The sequence below is a fragment of the Thalassophryne amazonica genome, chromosome 11, assembly GCF_902500255.1.
Source record: "Thalassophryne amazonica chromosome 11, fThaAma1.1, whole genome shotgun sequence".
NCBI lineage: Eukaryota > Metazoa > Chordata > Actinopteri > Batrachoidiformes > Batrachoididae > Thalassophryne > Thalassophryne amazonica.
The window spans coordinates 66,748,769-66,768,990 of NC_047113.1; the positions used below are offsets into that span (position 1 = coordinate 66,748,769).

Sequence of the window (20,222 nt, forward strand, 5' to 3'; positions counted from 1 at the left end):
ATCAGTCCAAATAGGTGACAGCCTTTTGAAGGGAAGCACCAAAGGGTTATTCAGAAATGGGCAAAGGTTCAGCAACTATCAATCTAAAACAGCAGGCAAAAAAAAAAAATCAGGAACATGGGTCATCAGCAAAGGTCAATAACAGGACAGCAGTATCTTATAGCATGACAAAAGACACTGGGAACACATGGAAAACAACAATCCAACAAAGGTGACAAGACAGGGAGATACTAAAATACTGGATAGTGCAGAAATAAGAAACAAGAGCTGGAGCTGGAGACGGGGGGGAGCCCAGAGAATATCATAACATTAATTTGAACATTTCATATGGTAAGTATTGCACAGTCATGTTCATATGGACAGAATAGAGCAAGTATATCTGTTTTTACAGCTTCAAAGCATGAGTCTCTTCAGCTGCAATGTGGAGGTCTTCAATGCCCCCCCTCAAATTTACCATGGATCATCACAAACATCTGCCCCTTACATCGCCACAAAAAGCAAGATTGTTATTATAGTATGAGACGAGACATTTCTTTGTTGTTAAGCTCTTTTCAGTTGACTTAATTTGTTTGGATTTTCATTAATTTCACAGACATCAATGACGAATCTGTGAGTCACACTCTGAAGATGATCCATCCAAAGCTTGAGTACCAGTTGTTGCTGGCTAAAAAGGTTCAGCTCATAGATGCACTTAAAGTAAGTAATAACGATGAGAAACACACACAGTGACTACGTTTACATGCAGCCAATAACCCTTTCATAACCGGAATATTAGCAATAACCCGGTTGCGCACGGCCATGTAAACACCCACAAAAACCCGAATATGCTCATATTCCGGTTTTTAAAAACCCAAATAAGACCCCTGGGTTACTCCTTTTCTAACCCGAATATCAGGTCATATCAACGCGCATCGGGATTTCCCCATAGAAAGGAACATTATTTTGTGTTCTGCGCATGTCCTATCCGCAAGGAATCTTGGTCTTTTGAGTACGGCAACTACTTGTATGCAGCGCGTGCAACCCACCGGACACCACAGAAGCAGAGATAAACAACGCGTTGTGTTCTGTGTCCTTATCAGGTGGGCTGTCGCAGCACCGGCATCACCATGATTGCTCTGCCTCCGATGCGCTTACTGAGTCTGCGGGCTCGGTAAACGCCGCAGCGGGCCACTCACACCGCCCTCCTCGCTGTTGTGTGGAGCTGCGCCAAATCTGGCAACGGGTCCAGAGACTACACTCACTGTTTTGATGCGGAGGCAGCCCGCAGGAGAGAAAAATGAGAAAATGTTAATGGCTGTTTGAGAAAAGTGTGTAGTGAGGGGTTTTACACGAGGCAGGATTACACGAAGCAGGATTTGCACGAACGCCAGACCAAATCAAGCACCGGTGGAAGACGTGCATCGCTGTTTAGATGGGGATATTCCAAATTATACCAATGACCATGTATACAGGAGTAACTCTGTCTGCTTAGCATGTAAACGGGTTATTCCTAATGATTCAGAAACCGGAATATTGACCTTAATCTGAATATTAACGGCATGTAAACGTAGTCAGTGTCTCATTCAGCTGAGCATTAATTTGATCACATCACTTTCAATCATCGTACCTGTTGATGATGTCTGTACATCTGAAAATGACTTTGTTTCTTAAAAGACAGGTTTAAAACAACACCACATAATGACAACATCAAAAAAGTTTTTTTTTTTTTTTTTTTCTCATCCATTTTGGAATAAGGCTGTAACATAAAATGGAGAAAAAGTGAAGCGCTGTGAATACTTTCTGGATACACTGTATCTTCGCCCACTCTCTCTATAGGAGCTTCAACTTCATGAGGGAAATGCAGACTTTCTCATCCCAGAGTACCGCAACATTTTGGATGAGTCCTCTAATCTCCTGGAGGAGTACAAGAAGCAGCCGGCGCACCTCGAGCGACTTTATGGTATGTCATCGCTGCATTTTTATACTTTTAGCGAATTTCAGCAACATGATGGAGACAATTGAATTGTGGAGATTACGCAATACACCATTTTAGTAAGAAAATACTGGTCACCAGGTATTTTCAGAATATATATTAAATGAATAGTTCACGCTCAACACCCATTGTTAAATTGCACCATTTAGAGTTCTATATCAAAAAATTAAATATGTAAAGGGAGTACACGTTCCTTGCGATGTTGTGATCACATGATTAGATGCAAGATGCAAAACGTCACGTGTGTGTCAGCTCACACCAGTGACAGATGCCCTTGCTGCTGACCAACTCAATTTTACGCTAATGTGTTGATGTCTCTGGAGTTTTGCAATTATGGCCTATTGCATTGCAAACATGTCAAAGTGGGAAATCCCTCTGCGCTTTTTTTACTTTGGCATTTGGGTATTAAACACTGCTAATTTGAAGACAGTGGCTGGTGGAGAGTTCACAGCATGTTTAGTTTGTGTTCATTTTTGTCACTGAAAATGGTATAAATTTTTTAAAAAGTTGTCTTTGAAGGAAGACGGTCAACAATTAAAGCAAAGGCGACGGCAAATGTTCACTGAAACACACCCCAATTAAAAGAAGAAAAAGGCAAACAGTCTCTGAAAACACACAGAAATGACACCAGACCTTTCTAAAGTGACATCAAGCTTCTCTCTTCCTTACACTCCAACTGAGATCTCAACGAAATTAGTGTTAATTTTGTCGCCCATTTTTCAATTTAGTCTTGTGTCAGAGTTCATTCTTAGTCACATTTAGTCATTCACACATCATTTTTGTTTTAGTCGACTAAAAGTCTCAACATTTTAATCAAGTTTTAGTCAAACGAGAACTCAAGGTATTTTAGTTGAGTTTTAGTCAAAGCATTTTAGTCTTTTTCTATTTATTTCAGAGATCATTTTTGTTTATTCATTCCAGTTGACTTGTGTTCCACAGCTGAAATATTGATTAAATGTCTGGAATAACAAATATCTTGAATGAATTGAATTGAACTGAATGAATGAATGAAACTTCAATGCAACTTTGCTAAAAGTGTCTTGTTTGATGATTCAATACACATTTACAAATGATGCATTTGTTCTGATGTGTTATATTTACTAGAAACACCAACAAAATAAAATAAAATAAAAACTGGTGTTAAATAATATGATTCTTAGAGCTAGAACCTTATAGCCGAGCAGATTCAGAGGGATATAAATGTAAATGTTACTTTGGCCCCGATCTCCCCTACAATACTCACATCTGCAGCGCTGCTGTGGTCAGCCTGGAGTGCTGAGACTTTGACACTGGGATAAATTCTCCCCGATGGAACGGAGGACGTCTCGTTTTGGGTAAAAATGGCTTCGGTCAATTGTAGTATGCTGTCTGTTTTACAACGTTTGGAAAGAGATGTAATTTTGATTTAAAATGGCAATTCGCTTTCAAGTTACAGATTGCGGAATGATCAGTCTTTCCACCTTTACTAGGCAGAGAGCTGCAGCAAATCCCATAACACACACACGGAGTGGATGATATTATCATTATTATTATTATTTTCATGAGGGACACTAACTTTAGTTTACGAACCAGAGAAGCAGGAGACATCAACATTCCAGTCCACGGCAGAGAACCACGTCATTGGCTGCCCCACAAAAAAGGCATGTTAATGACGAACGAATAAAAACTATCCGTGTGAAGCGGTTGATGATTCTTACAGAAAAAGAGTCCAGTTTAGAGACTTTAATCAGCAGAAAAGGTGAGTCATGACTGACATCTTTAATTGTGGACACGGTGCTTCTAATCAGAACCAGCGGGTCCACAATCAATGTAGAGAAATGATTATTTTCCCGTTACACACCCTCAAAAACAATGTATCGGCCCAACTGCAGTGTCATTTTTTTTTTTTTTTTTTGTAACAGCATAACGGACATTACGCTGTTCTAATGCTGGTGAGAACCCTGTATCTTAGCCATAATATGGTAAACTAAAACTATCAGTGGGCGCAGCCAAGGATACATAACATGACAGCTGGACTGGATGTTGCGTTACTTCCTGTGTAGTAGATGAAAACGAGAGGGAGTTTTTGTTCATTTTTTGTTTCTGGCAAAACATTCTCATCTCGTTTTTATTTGTCAACAATAACACACATTTACACAGTTTTAGTCAGTGTTTTTACAACATTGGTGCCGTCTCGTCACCATCTCGTCTTAGTCATGGGAAAAAGGCTTGTTGACGAACATATTTCGTCTTGTTTCGTCTGACGAAATGAACGCTAAACTAAGTTAAGAGCTCCACAGCTAACTCCTAACTTAAAGCACATAGATTTTAACCAGACCGGCACCAAAATGGACATTTTTCCACAGTGTCACAGCGAGTAGCATGCTAATTGCAGCAAATAAATTAACAAAAATGTGTTGCGAAATAGTTGTCCATACATGTTCAATTTTTTGAACTGTTTGTAGCCAAAAATACCATGTAGACAATGAAGTGAAGCATCCCAAAAGTAAAATAAATTCAGGTTTCTAAGAAATTACCTGTTTCTGTGCTAGTCACTTTAAATTGAAAGGCACAGCTGCTCACTATGTCCCATCACCCTTTGGAGAAGGATCATCAATTTGTCTCTTGCTCGCTCACAGATGGTGTGGGCGAGCTATGCACAGCACAGACTGGCTCAGCTGACGTGGCTCAGAGTTGATACACACTTCTGTTTGGTGCTTCACAGAAAGTTTAAATGAAATGTCAGGACCAAAATTTGTTTCTTGGAAGGCCGGTTCTACATGCATAGAAATAGAGTTGCGGGGCTAATAACGCCCCTATTAAGGTGACCACGTTTGCACAACGTAGCCCCCTTTAAATCCACTTAATGTACTTAATATTACGTAGTGGTTTTGAACTTGCAGTTTTACCCGCCCCAGGGCAGGTTTGATTCAAGGAGTGAAATGAAAACTTAATCTTCACCAACAAAGCTATCACCTCCCACATATCCCAGATTCCAGAGAACCGTTAGGGCACGACTAAAGAGGTAAAAAGTTCATGGAAAAAGACGAAAATATAAATGCAGAGATAAAAGTTCTCCATCGCTACGATGGACTTCCATCACTTTGGTTGCCAAAAGGACATATATGAGATCAATGCAGATCCAATGAGAATTTTTAAAAAAAGGCAGGGGTGTTTTTAGACTGTTGATTGTGATATGAAGCTTCACCATTCAGCTGCTTTTGTTGACTGTTAAGAGTGGTGTTATGCCCTCAGTTTGTGAGCATTAACGATACCCTACATTATGGATTAAACTGAATTTTTATCAGAGCACTTCGAAAAGATCATGGTGCCCGTGCATCCTGTCTAGCCATGGAGGAATGGCCCCATCTAATGGAACTATGTTTTATGCATGGACCGGCTGTGCGCGCACAGTCTGGCTGTGTAAACATGCTGAATGCATCCTGTTCAGTCCCGGAAGAGCAGCACCATTCATTGGAACTAAGTTTTATGCATGGCCCGGGTGTGCGTACACACACTGAACACATCCTGTTCTGCCAAGGAGGAGCCGTGCCATCCAATGGAACTAAGTTTTATGCATGGCCCAGCTGTCCACACACAGCCCGGCTGTGAGAGCATGCTGGAGACATCCTGTTCTGCTAAGGAGGAGCCACGCCATCCAGTGGAGCTACGTTTTATGCATGGCCCGGCTGTGAATGCACAGTTCGGCTGTGCACGCATGCTGGATGTGTCCTATCCAGACACAGAGGAGTCGCACCAACTGCATTTGCTGTATTTTGTTTTTTTCTTCCCCATTTTATTTATTTATTTATTTATTTTTCTGAGGACCGCAATGGAAAGAAATCTAATGTTGCCCGGCCTGCAACGACCCCCCGTGCATGCAGGGACAGTGGGCTGCCCCTGTGTGGAGAATTTGGTCAATGCATTCAGGGTTTATTATTTTTATTGTCATTGTCTGTGAGGACGTCAGTCGAGGATGACAGATACAGCTCCTGGACATCATTCTGTAAGTCTGTGAGTGGTTGTTGACACTTCTTTTCTTGTTTTGTTTTTTATTATTATTACAAGTGGTGACTGCACTTGGTTTTGGTGCAGACGGTACCAGGTTCAAAGTCCACCCTGCTACATTTCTCCATGCAATATGGAATTGCGTCAGGAAGGGCATAAGGTATAAAACTTGTGCTAAATTAACATTCAGATCCACCTTGGATCTGCTGTGGTGACCCCAAGTGAAAACAAGGGAGCAGCTGACGGGACTTACTGTCATTTTCAGTGCTTTTTTTTTTTGCCTAAAGTTGGGAGGATTTTCACAGCCTCTTTCACATAATAACAAAGTAATAGTCCACATCCATCCTCAGCACTGTGTGCACAAATGTGTCATCATCCAGCGATTCTCAACATCCATGAGAGTGCTACGCGGCATTCACATGTAAATATATATATATATATATATATATATATATATATATATATATATATATGCATATATATATATAGAGAGAGAGAGAGACAGAGAGAGAGAGACAGAGTGAAAGAAAGCTGTGAAATATTCTTATTGCAAAATTTTGAGTGTTTATGTCTACAAGTGGGTTTTGAAGTTTTTCATTTGCTTTGGAAAAACCTCAGCATGTACCCAGTACACCAACCTGAGTAAATTGATTAAATTAAATCCTGAGGGTTTTCTTTGTTTTGTTTGAAGCCCAGTGCATGATTCCACAGAGACAACAACAGGATAATAATCATTGAATAATGAATTGATGAGCTTAATGCTCTTGTAAAAACTGGCAGCATGAAGCAACGATGACAGATAACAAACACATGCATTATTAGACAGGTTGACAAAACTACGTTAATCTAGTATCCATTAACCTCTCTCATTATTTCTAAAAACTGTATCCAAACATCTGCGAACAGACGAATCTAGAAATCTGACATCAGTCAAACTGGTGGGAATGTCAGATCTCATTTGTTGCCAGGTTGGGTTGTGTGTGCATGCGTGTGTGTGTGCGCGCGTGTGCGTGTATGTGTGGATGTGAGCCGTGCATGTAGAAATGGGGCATAATTGCAACATTTTTACAATGATGCAGCAGGTTTTATGGAAACAACAGGATATGTACATCTGCTGATACTTTATATTCAAATTTGCAGCTACTTTATCCTTCCTACTTTATCAACCTTTAGGTATAAAGTTGATCTTGTTCACGAATAATATATATTGTTATTTGTTCTTTTTTTTACCCTCACAGGTATGATCACAGACCTCTTCATTGACAAATTCAAGTTTAAAGGCCACAATGTCAAAACAAAGGTGTCCTTGTTGCTGGAAATGCTGGATAACTACGACCTGAATTCTTTGTTAGCTTTTTTCAACGAGGCCTAAAGTCAAATAGATTAGAACACATTCTTTGTATTTTTGCAGTTACTTATTTTTTGTAATGTAAATACAATGTATGTTATATATATAGGTTTCTCAATGTTGTCATATAGTTTGTCCAAATTGTGATGTCTGATAAGAAATTGTGCGTCACTGATAACATTTCAAAATGATTGTCAGCAAGTCTCAAAATTCTTGTTTAGTCTGATTTTATTTTTTTTATTTTTTTTTTAGTGTTAGCAAATGTCAGCCAGTTTAAAGCAAAATACAGTTCATCCTCCACTTGATAGTTTCTAAGATTTTTATTGTTTAAATAAAATATTTGAAACTGTAATTCTTCTTATGGGAGAAACTTGTATTATATTTTTTGGGGGGAGGTATTAAGAATTGACTTGTCTGGTTTTCTGTGCATCTGCTCACCTTGTAAGCAAAACGTAATTGTTGCTTTTTATGAAACTTCACATAAACACTGCAGGAAGACAAATACTTCTGATGCTTTCATGGGGCAATTACTGGACTTTGTTGTTGTGCTCATACATTATATTTGTCTTTGTTTAGATTAGATAGAACTTTATTGATCCCTTGGGAAGACTCCTTCAGGGAAATTGATGTTCCAGCAGCATTGTATAGCAGCACACAGGGTAAGAAGCACACAGTATTAGAAGTGAAAGTCAAAAAGAAAAAAAAGTTTGCATATATAAATACACAAATATAAATACCAGACATACTGGTTTGTTTCTCTGTTAGCAGGATAACTCAAACACTGATGAAGGTATTTCAATTAATTTTGGTGAGTAGATGATATATGGTGAAATCATTTATTACATTTTGGAGGTGAGCTGGAATCATTTCTGGAGCTAAGATCCAGAGGAAGTATGTGGCACTGGTGGAGGTATGCACTCTGAGTACCTTCTAGCGCCTTGGGGCAACTGTTTGTTGTGATTTGGCGCTATATAAAAAAAATTGATTGATTGATTGATTGATAGTTGATTCATGTATTTCTTCACAAAATATTTGTTATCACTATTATATAACACATGAATATGTGCGTCTTTGTGATCTTATTTAGAGATCTCAGGTTATGAATGAAAAGAAATCCACTCTACCATGAACCATATGGGACAGTATTAGTTGCATATCCCATGCAATTCAGGCTCATTCTTTAGTTAACCCACAGATTTTTTGGATTATTTAAAAAATTTATTTTGTTCAGTCATTTGTCAGTATATAACAAATATGTGAATTTACAGCATAAACTAATGTGAAATGTGTAATAATCAAATAATATTAACCGGTGTTGAAGGTGGATTTGTAATGATGTCTTATTAACAATGAAATCGGATTTGACGCTGCAGTTTGGCGCACAATGCCGAACCGGTTTTGAATTTGTAATCACGTGAGTATTGCGCCGCCTTACGTGCCGACGTCACTGGCTTTGTCGGCTTGTGATTGGTTGTTGAAGTAGTCGCGGGCTACTTGAACTGATTGAACGTAACAGCTGAGCGTTTGTGCTCTGGTGTTAGCTAAAGGGTAACTGGTCGGTAAGGAAAGATTTTTCGAACAATGGCATCTTGAAAACACAGTTCTCTATAAACGTTACGCTCAGTCATTATTATTTTTCTTTTTAATGCTCGAATGATTCTTTTTCGAGCCGTGATTCCGCTCGCTGCTGCTTTTTGTGATACTGGTAACGTTAAGTTTCCTTATTGGAGTCGTAGTTAATGTTAGCCTCATCTGGTGTCTGTACGTGACCTCGTATTTATTTATTTTCCTCCCCACGCGTACAACGACGCGTAACCGCTTTCACATCTGGTGAACAAGCGGCGACAGCCGAGGGAGGCTAGTTTGTTTGAAAGGAACCATGTCAGCAGCAGCTAACAACGCGGCTAATGAGCGACACAACCAGGAGAACATGTTGTCCAGACTGAGGAGTAACGTGGCGCTTAAAGCCAGAGTTCCTCCAGCCGAAAACCAGGAGAACCTGCCCCCCAAAGCGACCACCAGAACCGTTCTGGGAGTCCTGCAGAACGTTCAACGGTGCAAGACCCAGAACCAGCGCGGCACTAAGCAGGTTGGTTCGCGTAATGATGCTAAATCATTAGCCTAGCCTCTTAGCTAGATGCTGCAGCTGGTTGGTGCTAAAATCGAGTCTCAATAACGTGTAGCAACAGTTTGTCTCCTGCGTACTTTTATATGGAAGTTGCGCTGTGGCTCACTTTTGCATGCATTTAAGTATACTTGCGTGGAACTTCAACTGTAACCACAGTCCGCCATTTCAATCGCAGTTGAGTTTACTGATTACTTTAAAACTGCATCAGTTAATCTACAATTTCAAGTGAAGGGGGTAACTACTGCCAAAGACTGTGTAAATATTTTCTGAAGACCTTTGCATTCACAGATGAACACTCTTATCTGCCATTTCACCCTTTCATCGTGCACATGCAAGATGAAAGAAGGGTAGACTTGAGCCTTAGTTTTAACAAAACTACATGAGGTTCTGGGTCGAATTCACAGCTGTTACTTTGAGTTTGCATGTTAAAGTCATGGTCCCGACTACTTGTCTAAGACCTCATGTTCTTGTTTGGCTTCCCACTGATCCTAGCAGTTGGATTGTCTGTATAGTCTGCACTAATCGCTGTTGTATGTTCAAATGTATTGTAATTCCAGGAACTGCAAGGCCTCTGCTGTAAAAATGAAGAGCCCACTAAAAGCGGTTATGAAAAGGCTACGTCCAAGCAGCCACCTTTCCAAATTCACATTGACAAGCCAGATGGTGCCGGCAGCAAGAAGCAATCTGTGGCAGAAGCTGTTAAAGTGAAGCCTGCAGCTGAAGACTCTGCTGTGAAGGTCAGCAGTGCTGTGGCACGACTTCGACAGCCTCTTGCTACTATCGAGATGCCATCTGTGATGGATGTTAGTTTTGGTAAGTTTCTGCCATCAAAAGCACTCCTTTGTGGGGGCAACTAGGAGTTCATGGAGGGAATTGATGGTTATTTAATGTAAATTCTTGATCTGTAATGTGAGGGTGGAAGATGTGACCTTAAACTAATTCCTGACCAACAGCCTTTCCAAATTAAAGCAAAATTAATTTATTGAAGAGTTGTGGATGGTATTTCTTTCAATCACGTTCAGAAACTTAAGTGGACTTGTATTCATTATGTGAAACAGTTTTCAGACCTCTGTACTACATGAAAAATGTTAAATTCACTCCTATTGCTGGGTTTTGATTTTGTCATCTGATTTTTGGACTTTACTTTTACAATATATTTTGTTTCTTTCCAGACTCTCCCATGGATATGTCTGTGGTTGAGTGTGAAGAGAAAACTGTTGATGTAAATGAGGCCCCAGAATATGCTGCTGAGATCCATTCCTATCTAAGGGGTGTGGAGGTGAGGAATCTTCCTTAGAAAGTGATACTTAATATGATGAACATCAGAATGTTTACTTTTATTATATTGTGACAGGTGAAAACTCGGCCTAAAACAGGTTATATGAAGAAGCAACCTGACATCACAAACAGCATGAGGGCTATCCTGGTGGACTGGCTGGTTGAGGTTGGAGAAGAGTACAAGCTCCAAAATGAGACTCTATATTTGGCTGTCAACTATATTGATCGCTTCCTTTCATCAATGTCAGTCTTGAGAGGAAAGCTTCAGCTTGTTGGGACTGCTGCCATGTTGCTTGCATCGTATGTATCCAACTTCATTGCAGTTAACTTTCACTGGGTCATTAGACTGCAGTTCTCACTGTAAGCAGGCTTGTGAAGTTGCTCATTCAGATCTAAATTGTAGGAAATTTGAAGAAATCTACCCTCCAGAAGTGGCAGAGTTTGTCTACATTACAGATGACACCTACACAAAGAAGCAGGTGTTGAAGATGGAGCATCTGGTGCTCAAAGTGCTGTCATTTGATCTGGCAGCACCAACAATCAACCAGTTTCTGACTCAGTACTTCCTCACTCACTCAGTGAGCAAACAGGTTGAGAGCCTGGCAATGGTGAGTGGTATCTTACAGCTGGATGTTTATCATTTTGGAAACAAATCACAACTGCAGGGTTATCTAACTTGTTTCACATCTGCCTTCTTTCAGTACCTAAGTGAGCTCAGTCTAGTGGATTCAGATCCCTTCTTGAAGTACCTGCCATCTCAGATGGCTGCTGCAGCATTCATCCTGGCAAACAATACCACCACTGGTGGCTCATGGGTAATGCTATGACTTGAAATTGCTAATCGAGGATGTCTGGCAAACCTGTAATGCGCAAGCGCTTATTCTCAGACGTGTTGGGTGTGTTTCTGAGTTGTGTAAAAGTTGGGGCATATTTTCAGTGTGAAACGATCATGTGCTGTTCACTGCAGCAACACACCAGTTCCAAGTCAGCAGCTAGGTGTCTAGCAGCTGACTTGGCACTGGTGTGGACAAGGGGAATCCGACTGTTTAATTAAAATGCTGTTATACTTGGCCTTCAGCTACTGAAGTCACACTCAGCACCTACATGCTAGGTCGGGTGGGCAGCAAGGGCTGAGACACCATGTTTTCCTTGCAACCAATCACCTCAGCCGGTGGGTTGCTGATGAGCTTCTCCCCTGAATATAAACACCTGATCGTCAATGAAATCACCTGAGGTGACTGGTTACAAGGAAAACTTGCAGTGTCTCGGCCCATTGTGGCTCATGATTACCCACCCATGTGCTGGGTCATGAGTAGAGAAACGCGTGATATGGTCTGTACTCCAATAGGATATCAATTTTTTTCTTCTGTTTGGGTTTCAATGGGGCCTAGACTATCAAAATTCTGGGGTTCAAATTTTCAGACCCCTGCTTCTGCAAGGGGGAAGCATTAGTACAGGGGTAAACTGACAATGGAAGTTCAAATGGATGCAAATGTCATGTCAGTCTTGAGGATTAAAATAAGGTATAGGTTGTCTAGGTTCTGACCAATAGTTACACAGGCATAGGGCTTTAAAGGTTCATGGTCATCAAATAGCAGAAAACACATTTCAACAGATTTGGTGATGTAAACTATCCAGAGTCTTGGTGACCCCTGTAGACCCTTAATACACTTTGCCTCTTTTCCAACCAAGTGCCACACACTACAATGGTACATTTTTGGATCCTGAGACAACATAACTTGTCACCAGTTTCATCAAACTTGTTTTGGGGAAATTTTACCCCAGGATCTTGAACCATTATGGGGCTATATCACTTTAAAGTTTGGAATCTAGGCAAATATACTTGTCAATTTCTATCTATTTTCATTTATCCAAGGCTAAACCACAAAGTTGCTTCAAGGCACTTTACCCAAGTAAGGTCTAACCTTACTAACCCCCAGAGCAAGTGCACAGGCCAGTGGTAAGGGAAAACACCCTCTGATTTGAGGAAGAAACCTCAGGAAGACCAGACTCAATGCAGTGACCCTCTGCTTGGGCCATGCTACCAACAAAAATTGCAAAACAATAAAAAAAATAAAGGAAACGTTGTCAGTGGACAGGAGGGTTTCCAAGGCAGACATCACACCCATCTCTGGATAGAGCCACCCCTCAGAAGAAAAAGCAGAATTGAACATCAGAAAGACAACATGCATTATAGATGTCAGCATTGAGTAACAAGAAAAACAAAAGGTGATAGCTGGCCTCTCTCCTTCTTAAAAGGAGACTAACATATTGGTGTACATTAAAACACAATTTGACTCGATTACAAATTTCCACTTGTACTAACTTTGCCCCCTTCTTTGAAGGGGGCAGCAATCTTAAAATTTGAAACCCATTGTTTTCTGACAGTCTTGTCCCTACTGAAGCCAAAATGGTAATCAATTTTAGCACAAATCCTAAGTGAACTGTTTCAGTGACATACTACACAATCAGTGTCAACTCAGCATTGATGCTGGTAATGCAGTACAACAGCATGGATGGGTTGCTGGACTCTAAACTGGCTCACCCACTTGCACTTCAATTTTTAAGGAAGGTGGCAGGACAAAAACAAGACCTGTCAAAGGATAGAGGAACTCCATATAGTCAACTTGTTTCCTGAAGTGTTGGACATCAATGCCTTTGTTTCATTAAAGAAAAGTTCTGAATACTGTTATTGGTTGTGAACCTCAAAGCAGTAATGAGTCTGAAAGGCTGACATTCAACTGTCTACAAAGCGTGTCTTACATGAATGGTGATGGCTGTAAATTTATAGAAGTGCAGGTATAAAACATCACTCCACTAACATGGCATATTTAACTGGGCTCAGTTTATAGCTTGACAAGACTGACATGCACCTGTTCTGGACACAAAGGTTCATGTTGCAGCTATACTTATACAGTAACACTATCTCCTCAGCCTATGTCATTATCAGAAATGACTGGCTACTCCCTGGAGGACTTGATGCCCTGCGTTGAGGATCTGCACCAAGCCCATCTGAACGCTCCTCAGCATGCTCAGCAGTCTGTTCGGGAAAAGTACAAAAGCAGCAAGTAAGAAGCCTGTAAATCAGACTGGATGCACTGTAAATTTATGGAATTGTTTTCTAACTTACTGTTTTGTCCTTCAGATACCATGAGGTTTCCCTCATCAATGCCCCAACAAAACTGCTGCTGAAGTGAATTGTTTAGATGTCTTCCCACTTTTTTTTTTTTTTTTTTTTTTTATAAATGGTCATCTCTCAATTTTGAGAGCTGCTCTTGTTGGAGTGGGCATTAAGTGGCTAGTTTTAAACTATTTTTATACTCATGCCAAGTGCTATAGTGACAAGTTGAATAATCAGGCAGAACATGGTTTCATGACATGAGGCTTCTTTCAGTTCTTTCACCTTCCCCTGCACAGGTTGAGCAGATGTTCTCAGTTAATCTCTGCTGGTGTAACATCTGAATTACACAGCCTTTGGGGGATGTAAATTAAACTAAGATGACTGCTTAAATTGTCCCCTGCACTGTAAAATATGGCTCTTGTAAATAAAACTTTTAAGAATCTTTTTTTGTTGTTCTTCATGGCTAACACATGGGGGCAGCAGAAGACTAGTTTAAATCAAGCCAATGGGGAGATTTTACAGCAGCAAAATAGTCTGGCAAACTGGTACTGGATATCTTAAATTTACATAAGGTTCTCCATGTGGTACAGTAAGGATGCTCAGTTCTGTACTTTGTCACATTCCTCTTGTCTAAAGCTTGACAGTGCTTCATTTCAATGCCAGTAAAGTGCTCCCTCTAAATTGACTTTAAATGGTTGTGATCTCTGCTTCCGTTCATGGGTGGCTTCATTTTTGTCAACGTGAAAACAGCCAATAGCGTTGCTGGTCTGTCTGATTAAATTGGGAGGCTGGCTTTGCTCTCGTCTGGAGAGAGTGCGCACAACAAATTTATCTGCAGGCAGATTTCAGTTTCATCCCAGGATGATGGGAGAGCAGCGTGCACATCAACAGGTTTGCTCGGTTGGACCCTAATGAGGATTAAACAATGGGAACAAGTGGAAGTTCAGTGAGAAAGCGGCACAGCTTGGATGGTGAGACTTTAGCTCCAGCCCTGCAGTCCTCTTACCCCTGAGGTGAGCCCATCTTGGAAGCAGCAGTTTTCCAGTAGCGTTGGGGAGGGCAGGTTGGTGCCTGGGTCCATGCCTGCCCCCAGGAGGTTTCTGGTGGCGTCCACCTCGCTACCGCTGGCACTCAGCTGGGGCTGGAACCTGGGCTTGTATGTGGGGCTGCTGATCTTGCTCCTGCTGCTCATGATGTTGCTCCTCTATGTGCTCCTGAAGCAGCTGAGGAACTCTCTGTTCAAATCGACGCTGCAGCCTGCACGCTCCTTCAGACAGCCGTGTTTACACCAGAGCTGCCGGCATGTGCTGTGAAATGGGACATCCTTTAGGATTAAGGGTTGCTTGACCGTACCTTTTGCAGATTTGTGTAAGAACGTGTCCTCTGTGAATAAAGGCAGTCTCATGAGTGAAACCTCTGTGCTTGTGTATGAGATTCCTCAAAAATGTAATGTTAACTAAAATGGTTGTATTTGTGAGGCACAAGTCTTGACTTTAATCTCTGAATTTATCAAGCTCTGGTGCCTAAAATGCAAAACTGGTACAAGAATAAGTCTGCATCATCATGAAGCTGATTAAACCAATATATTCAGGGGAGCAATTTACGCTCTTATCTCGCTGGGTAATTGGCGGCAGAGTTATTGAGCGTATGAGCCGCCAATAAAATCTTTGCCATTTGGTTTCTCTGGTCAATGTTAAGGGACAAAGTAAATGACATGAGGCCAAAGGGGCCACTGGAAGCTATTTAATGCTCAGCCATCTGCTACAGATGTGAGACCGTTGTGCTGCTCCTGAGCTGGTGTGCTAATTAAACTGCTTTAATATTCTTGAAGATGGTGAGTTTATGATTGAAGGCTGGGAGTAGATCAGTATTTAACTCCTGAGGGGAGTGTTAATTATCTTAAATGGCCACATATCTATGGTTTAAAGTACTTTTGTCTGACTGCATGCCATTTACCATTAAAGAACAAATTGCCTTTAATTGAGGCATTGAAATGAGGTTGACCGGGTGCTGTTTTGTCTGAAAACTATTTGCTGCTAACCAGACTGTCTTAGGATTCTCATATCTGCACACAGGTTATTTCAGACTGTTGCCTTCAGCAACAGGACTGTCTTAATGACATCTGGTGCTGAAGCTCAATCCCAGCAAAAGCATAGATGTTGCCACCATCATTGAGCTTTGACATACCCTTCAGCACTGTTGTGTGATCTTTTGACCTCAGTATCATCTTCAGCATCCACCTATGAACACTGTCCAATTATGTCTTAATACAGGAAAAAATAGGGCACCCTGAGAGTATATCTGCCATACTGCATTAGCTTTATTATTACAGGTTTATAGCTATTAGCAATGTGGCCCTGCAGCACTCAGATCTTCATATGGATTTGCACAGAATGAATGAAATGCTTCCTCAGATGTCAGTATTTTTAATTTTGCAAAATCCTGGAAAGCTACCCACCTCACTATGTAGAGCAAGAGTAATCAGAGATAGCTGACATCCGCCAATCTGGATCACATCCAGAATTCATTGGAGTCTTCCATGTCCTAATATCTGTCTGTGGTGAGAATCCATGAAGTAGTTTTGACGTAATCTTTCAAAGCCTATATAAAGTGAAATCTTGATCTATAGAATCCAGATCATCTCCAGAATTCAGTGGAGTTTTTCTAACAGTTCCATGATGGGAACACTGCATCAAAAACCAATACCACTGCACTGATGCTGATAACTTGCAGAAAATGGGTAGTGGAATTGATATCAGTTGAACCTTATCAAATTCCAGGCCTATCCAGATTTTACCTGGATTTGCATAAAATTTCATCAGTCTTGATGTCCTGGGATGTGAATGAATGATTTTTCATGAAGATCAGTGTTTTGTTTTCTTCTCAACTGATCTGCACAAATGTCCCATTTTACTGTGTAAAAGTCAACAAGATACATCCTGTTTTCTCAATCTATAATATTCCATCATTTTGTGAATAACATCTGAAAGGGTTTTGAGAAATTTAACAAAATCATAAAAATTTCAGTCGGTAAAAAAAAAAAATCCAGATTTTGCATCTGATTCCTATGGAAGCCCGTTTGTGCCACTTGAAAAAAGGTTTTTTGATTAATTGCGTGATAGTATCTCGTAATTCTGACTTATTATCTCACAATTCTGAGTTACTATCTCGCAATTCTGACTTATTATCTTACAATTCTGAGATACTATCTCGCAATTCTGACTTTTTATCTCACAATTCTGAGTTACTATCTCGCAATTCTGAGTTACTATCTCACAGTTCTGACTTATTATCTCACAATTCTGACTTATCTCGCATTTCTGAGTTACTATCTCACAATTCTGACTTATCTCACAATTCTGAGTTACTATCTCGCAATTCTGACTTATTATCTCACAATTCTGACTTATTATCTCACAATTCTGAGTTACTATCTCGCAATTCTGAGTTACTATCTCGCAATTCTGACTTATTATCTCACAATTCTGAGATACTATCTCGCAATTCTGACTTATTATCTCACAATTCTGAGTTACTATCTTGCAATTCTGAGATACTTTACATTACAAAATGCATTGCCCCCTACCCCACATGGTCATTCCATGGATTCGATCATTGAAAGCTATTTTCAGCATGGTTTCACAAACAGTGAGATTCGGATGCTATTACATGAGGAGCATGACATTGAAATAAGCCTCCGAACTTTACAAAGAACTTTGGCAAGGAACCATCTCTGGTGCAGGCGAAATAATACTATCTTAGAATTGCGACATACTATCTCGCAATTAATCAAAAAACCTTTTTTTTTAAGTGGCACAAACGGGTTTCCATAACCATGTGGGGTAGGGGCAATGCATTTCGTAACGTAAAGTATCTCAGAATTGCAAGATAGTAACTCAGAATTGCGAGATAATAAGTCAGAATTGCGAGATAGTATCTCAGAATTGTGAGATAATAAGTCAGAATTGCGAGATAGTAACTCAGAATTGTGAGATAAGTCAGAATTGTGAGATAATAAGTCAGAACTGTGAGATAATAAGTCAGAATTGCGAGATACTATCTCGCAATTAATCAAAAAACCTGTTTTTCAAGTGGCACAAACGGGCTTCCATAGATTCCTGATCAGCAGCAATAACAATATTCATGATTCCATCAGGTGTGGTTGAGATCATCTAAAAATCTTTGGCATAATACTGCAAACAAAAAACACCAGTGATGACACACCTAACCTCCACAGCAGAAACCGAAAACAAAAGCGATGAGTAAAGACGTTGCAATTAAGACTAACAGTGTTTGTGCTGACTGCAGAGAGGCCCTGTGGGACGAGGAGAAGATTAAAGAGCCGCTGGGCTGCGGAGAGAAGAAAATATTGTTACAGAACTGTGGAGCCCTCCTAATTTGCTGAATCCGGTTCCTGATTGCGTTTTTGCTTGGTTGCTTGGTGATGATAAAACTTAAACTATGCCTGCCAGAAAGGGAAGAAGGAACTAATTTTGTGATGTTGGATCTTGTTACGAAGGCTGTTTGGAGCATTTATTTAAATGGTGTCCTCTGATGCTTTTTGTGTTTCATGCGTTTGCAGTGTTTTTCGGAATGTTCTACTCAACACACTTGGCAATAAAACTGAAAACAGTCAACAAAGGGGGGACTCAGGAGGGCTCCCCAGCTGGAGCCACACCTTTACTAGGGTTTTTTTGAAGGCAGGTAACAGTTATGCTGTGCCTTCTTTACAAAATGCTGTTGTAGCCTGAAATTCCACATATTATGCCATTTACACAATATATAGGCTTCCTTTAAACAATGTTTTTCTTCAAAAAAATGTCAAAGTAATGCAACTACAGTTGTGATCAGACGTTTACATACACCCATCATGGGCAGGAGTATCTTGGTAATTTTGGGCTTTTAATGATGTTTTTGACCTGTTCTTTTGCCAGGGTGGATTGACTACAGCATACATCATTAACAGCTTGAAGAACTGGCTGCCCAAGTTTGAATTTATTTTGGATCTTCTCCAATCCACACAGTCAAAATTATACATACTGGCTCTCAAGCTTTTAATAAGTGGTGCTGAAGGTTCTACAATGTCTTTTGACGTGACGAGGTCAAGGCCAATATGAACTGATTATTAGTGATCATGATTGATTGCAACTGATAGTTTCTCTGTGCCAGCTTAAAAAAAGATGTGCTTGACAGCACTCCTTGGACTAACAAATACTCAGAAATAGGAAAGTCCAAGGATCTCGGTGAAGATCTAAGAAGGAGAAGTATACGGTGCATCCGGAAAGTATTCACAGCGCTTCACGTTTTACACATTTTATGTTACAGCCTTATTCCAAAATGGAGTAGATTAATTTTTTCCCCTCAATTCTACACACAATAACCCATAATGACAAAATGAAAAAAAAGTTGTTTTTGTTTTGTTTTTTTGCAACTTGATTAAAAATAAAAAATAGAAATTAACATACATAATTATTCACAGTCTTTGTTCAATACTTTGTTGATGCATGTTTAGCAGCAATTACAGCTTCAAGTCTTCTTGAATATGATGGCACAAGCTTGGTGCACCTATCCTTGGGCAGTTTTGCCCTCCTTTGCAGCACCTCTAGAGCTCAATCAAGTTGGATGGGGAGTGTCAGTGCACAGCCATTTTCAGATCTCTCTAGAGATGTTCAATTGGCTTCAGGTCTGGACTCTGGCTGGGTCACTCAAGGACATTCACCGAGTTGTCTTGAAGCCACTCCTTTGATATCTTGGATGTGTGTTTATTGTCATTGTCCTGCTGAAAGATGATTCATTGCCCCAGTCTGAGGTCAAGAGCGCTCTGGAGCAGGTTTTCATCCAGGATGTCTCTGTACATTGCTGCATTCATCTTTCCCTCAATCCTGACTAGCCTCCTAGTTCCTGCTGCTGAAAAACATCCTCACAGCATGATGCTGCCACCAGCATGCTTCACTGTAGGGATGGTGCCCGGTTTCTGCCAAACATGATGCCTGGCATTCACACCAGACAGTTTAATCTTTGTCTCATCAGACCAGAGAATTTTGTCTCTCATGGTCTCAGAGTCCTTCAGGTGCCTTTTGGCAAACTCCAGGTGGGCTGCCATGTGCCTTTTACTAAGGAGTGGCTTCTGTCTGGCCACTCTACCATACAGGTCTGATTGGTGGATTGCTGCAGAGATGGTTGTTGTTCTGGAAGGTTCTCCTCTCATCACAGAGGAATGCAAGAGCTCTGACAGAGTGACCATCGGGTTCTTGGTCACCTTCCTGACTAAGACCCTTCTCCTCCAATGGCTCAGTTTAGACGGGCGGCCAGGTCTAGGAAGAGTTCTGGTGGATCCAAATTCCTATCATTTAAGGGTGATTGAGGCCACTGTGCTCATTGGGACCTT

At 40.6% G+C, this 20,222-nt stretch overlaps 2 protein-coding genes across 2 annotated transcripts in view; both read left to right on the forward strand.

Annotated features, from left to right (window-relative positions):
* The window catches only part of bbs7 (Bardet-Biedl syndrome 7), a 31,633-nt gene extending 24,224 nt beyond the window's left edge, over positions 1-7,409 (forward strand). Inside the window, exons 17-19 of the mRNA XM_034182034.1 lie at positions 593-696; positions 1,816-1,939; positions 7,198-7,409. Coding sequence (XP_034037925.1) covers positions 593-696; positions 1,816-1,939; positions 7,198-7,331 — 362 coding nt within the window. The 3' untranslated portion in view covers positions 7,332-7,409. The remainder of the gene's footprint in view (positions 1-592; positions 697-1,815; positions 1,940-7,197) is intronic.
* Positions 7,410-8,773: 1,364 nt separating this feature from the next.
* Positions 8,774-14,274, forward strand: ccna2 (cyclin A2). The gene is made up of 8 exons (XM_034182036.1): positions 8,774-9,396; positions 9,993-10,248; positions 10,608-10,714; positions 10,790-11,013; positions 11,117-11,321; positions 11,415-11,528; positions 13,648-13,781; positions 13,859-14,274. Exons 1-8 carry the CDS (start codon positions 9,187-9,189, stop codon positions 13,908-13,910), a joined length of 1,302 nt encoding a protein of 433 aa, XP_034037927.1. The 5' UTR covers positions 8,774-9,186; the 3' UTR covers positions 13,911-14,274.
* Positions 14,275-20,222: the final 5,948 nt, after the last annotated feature.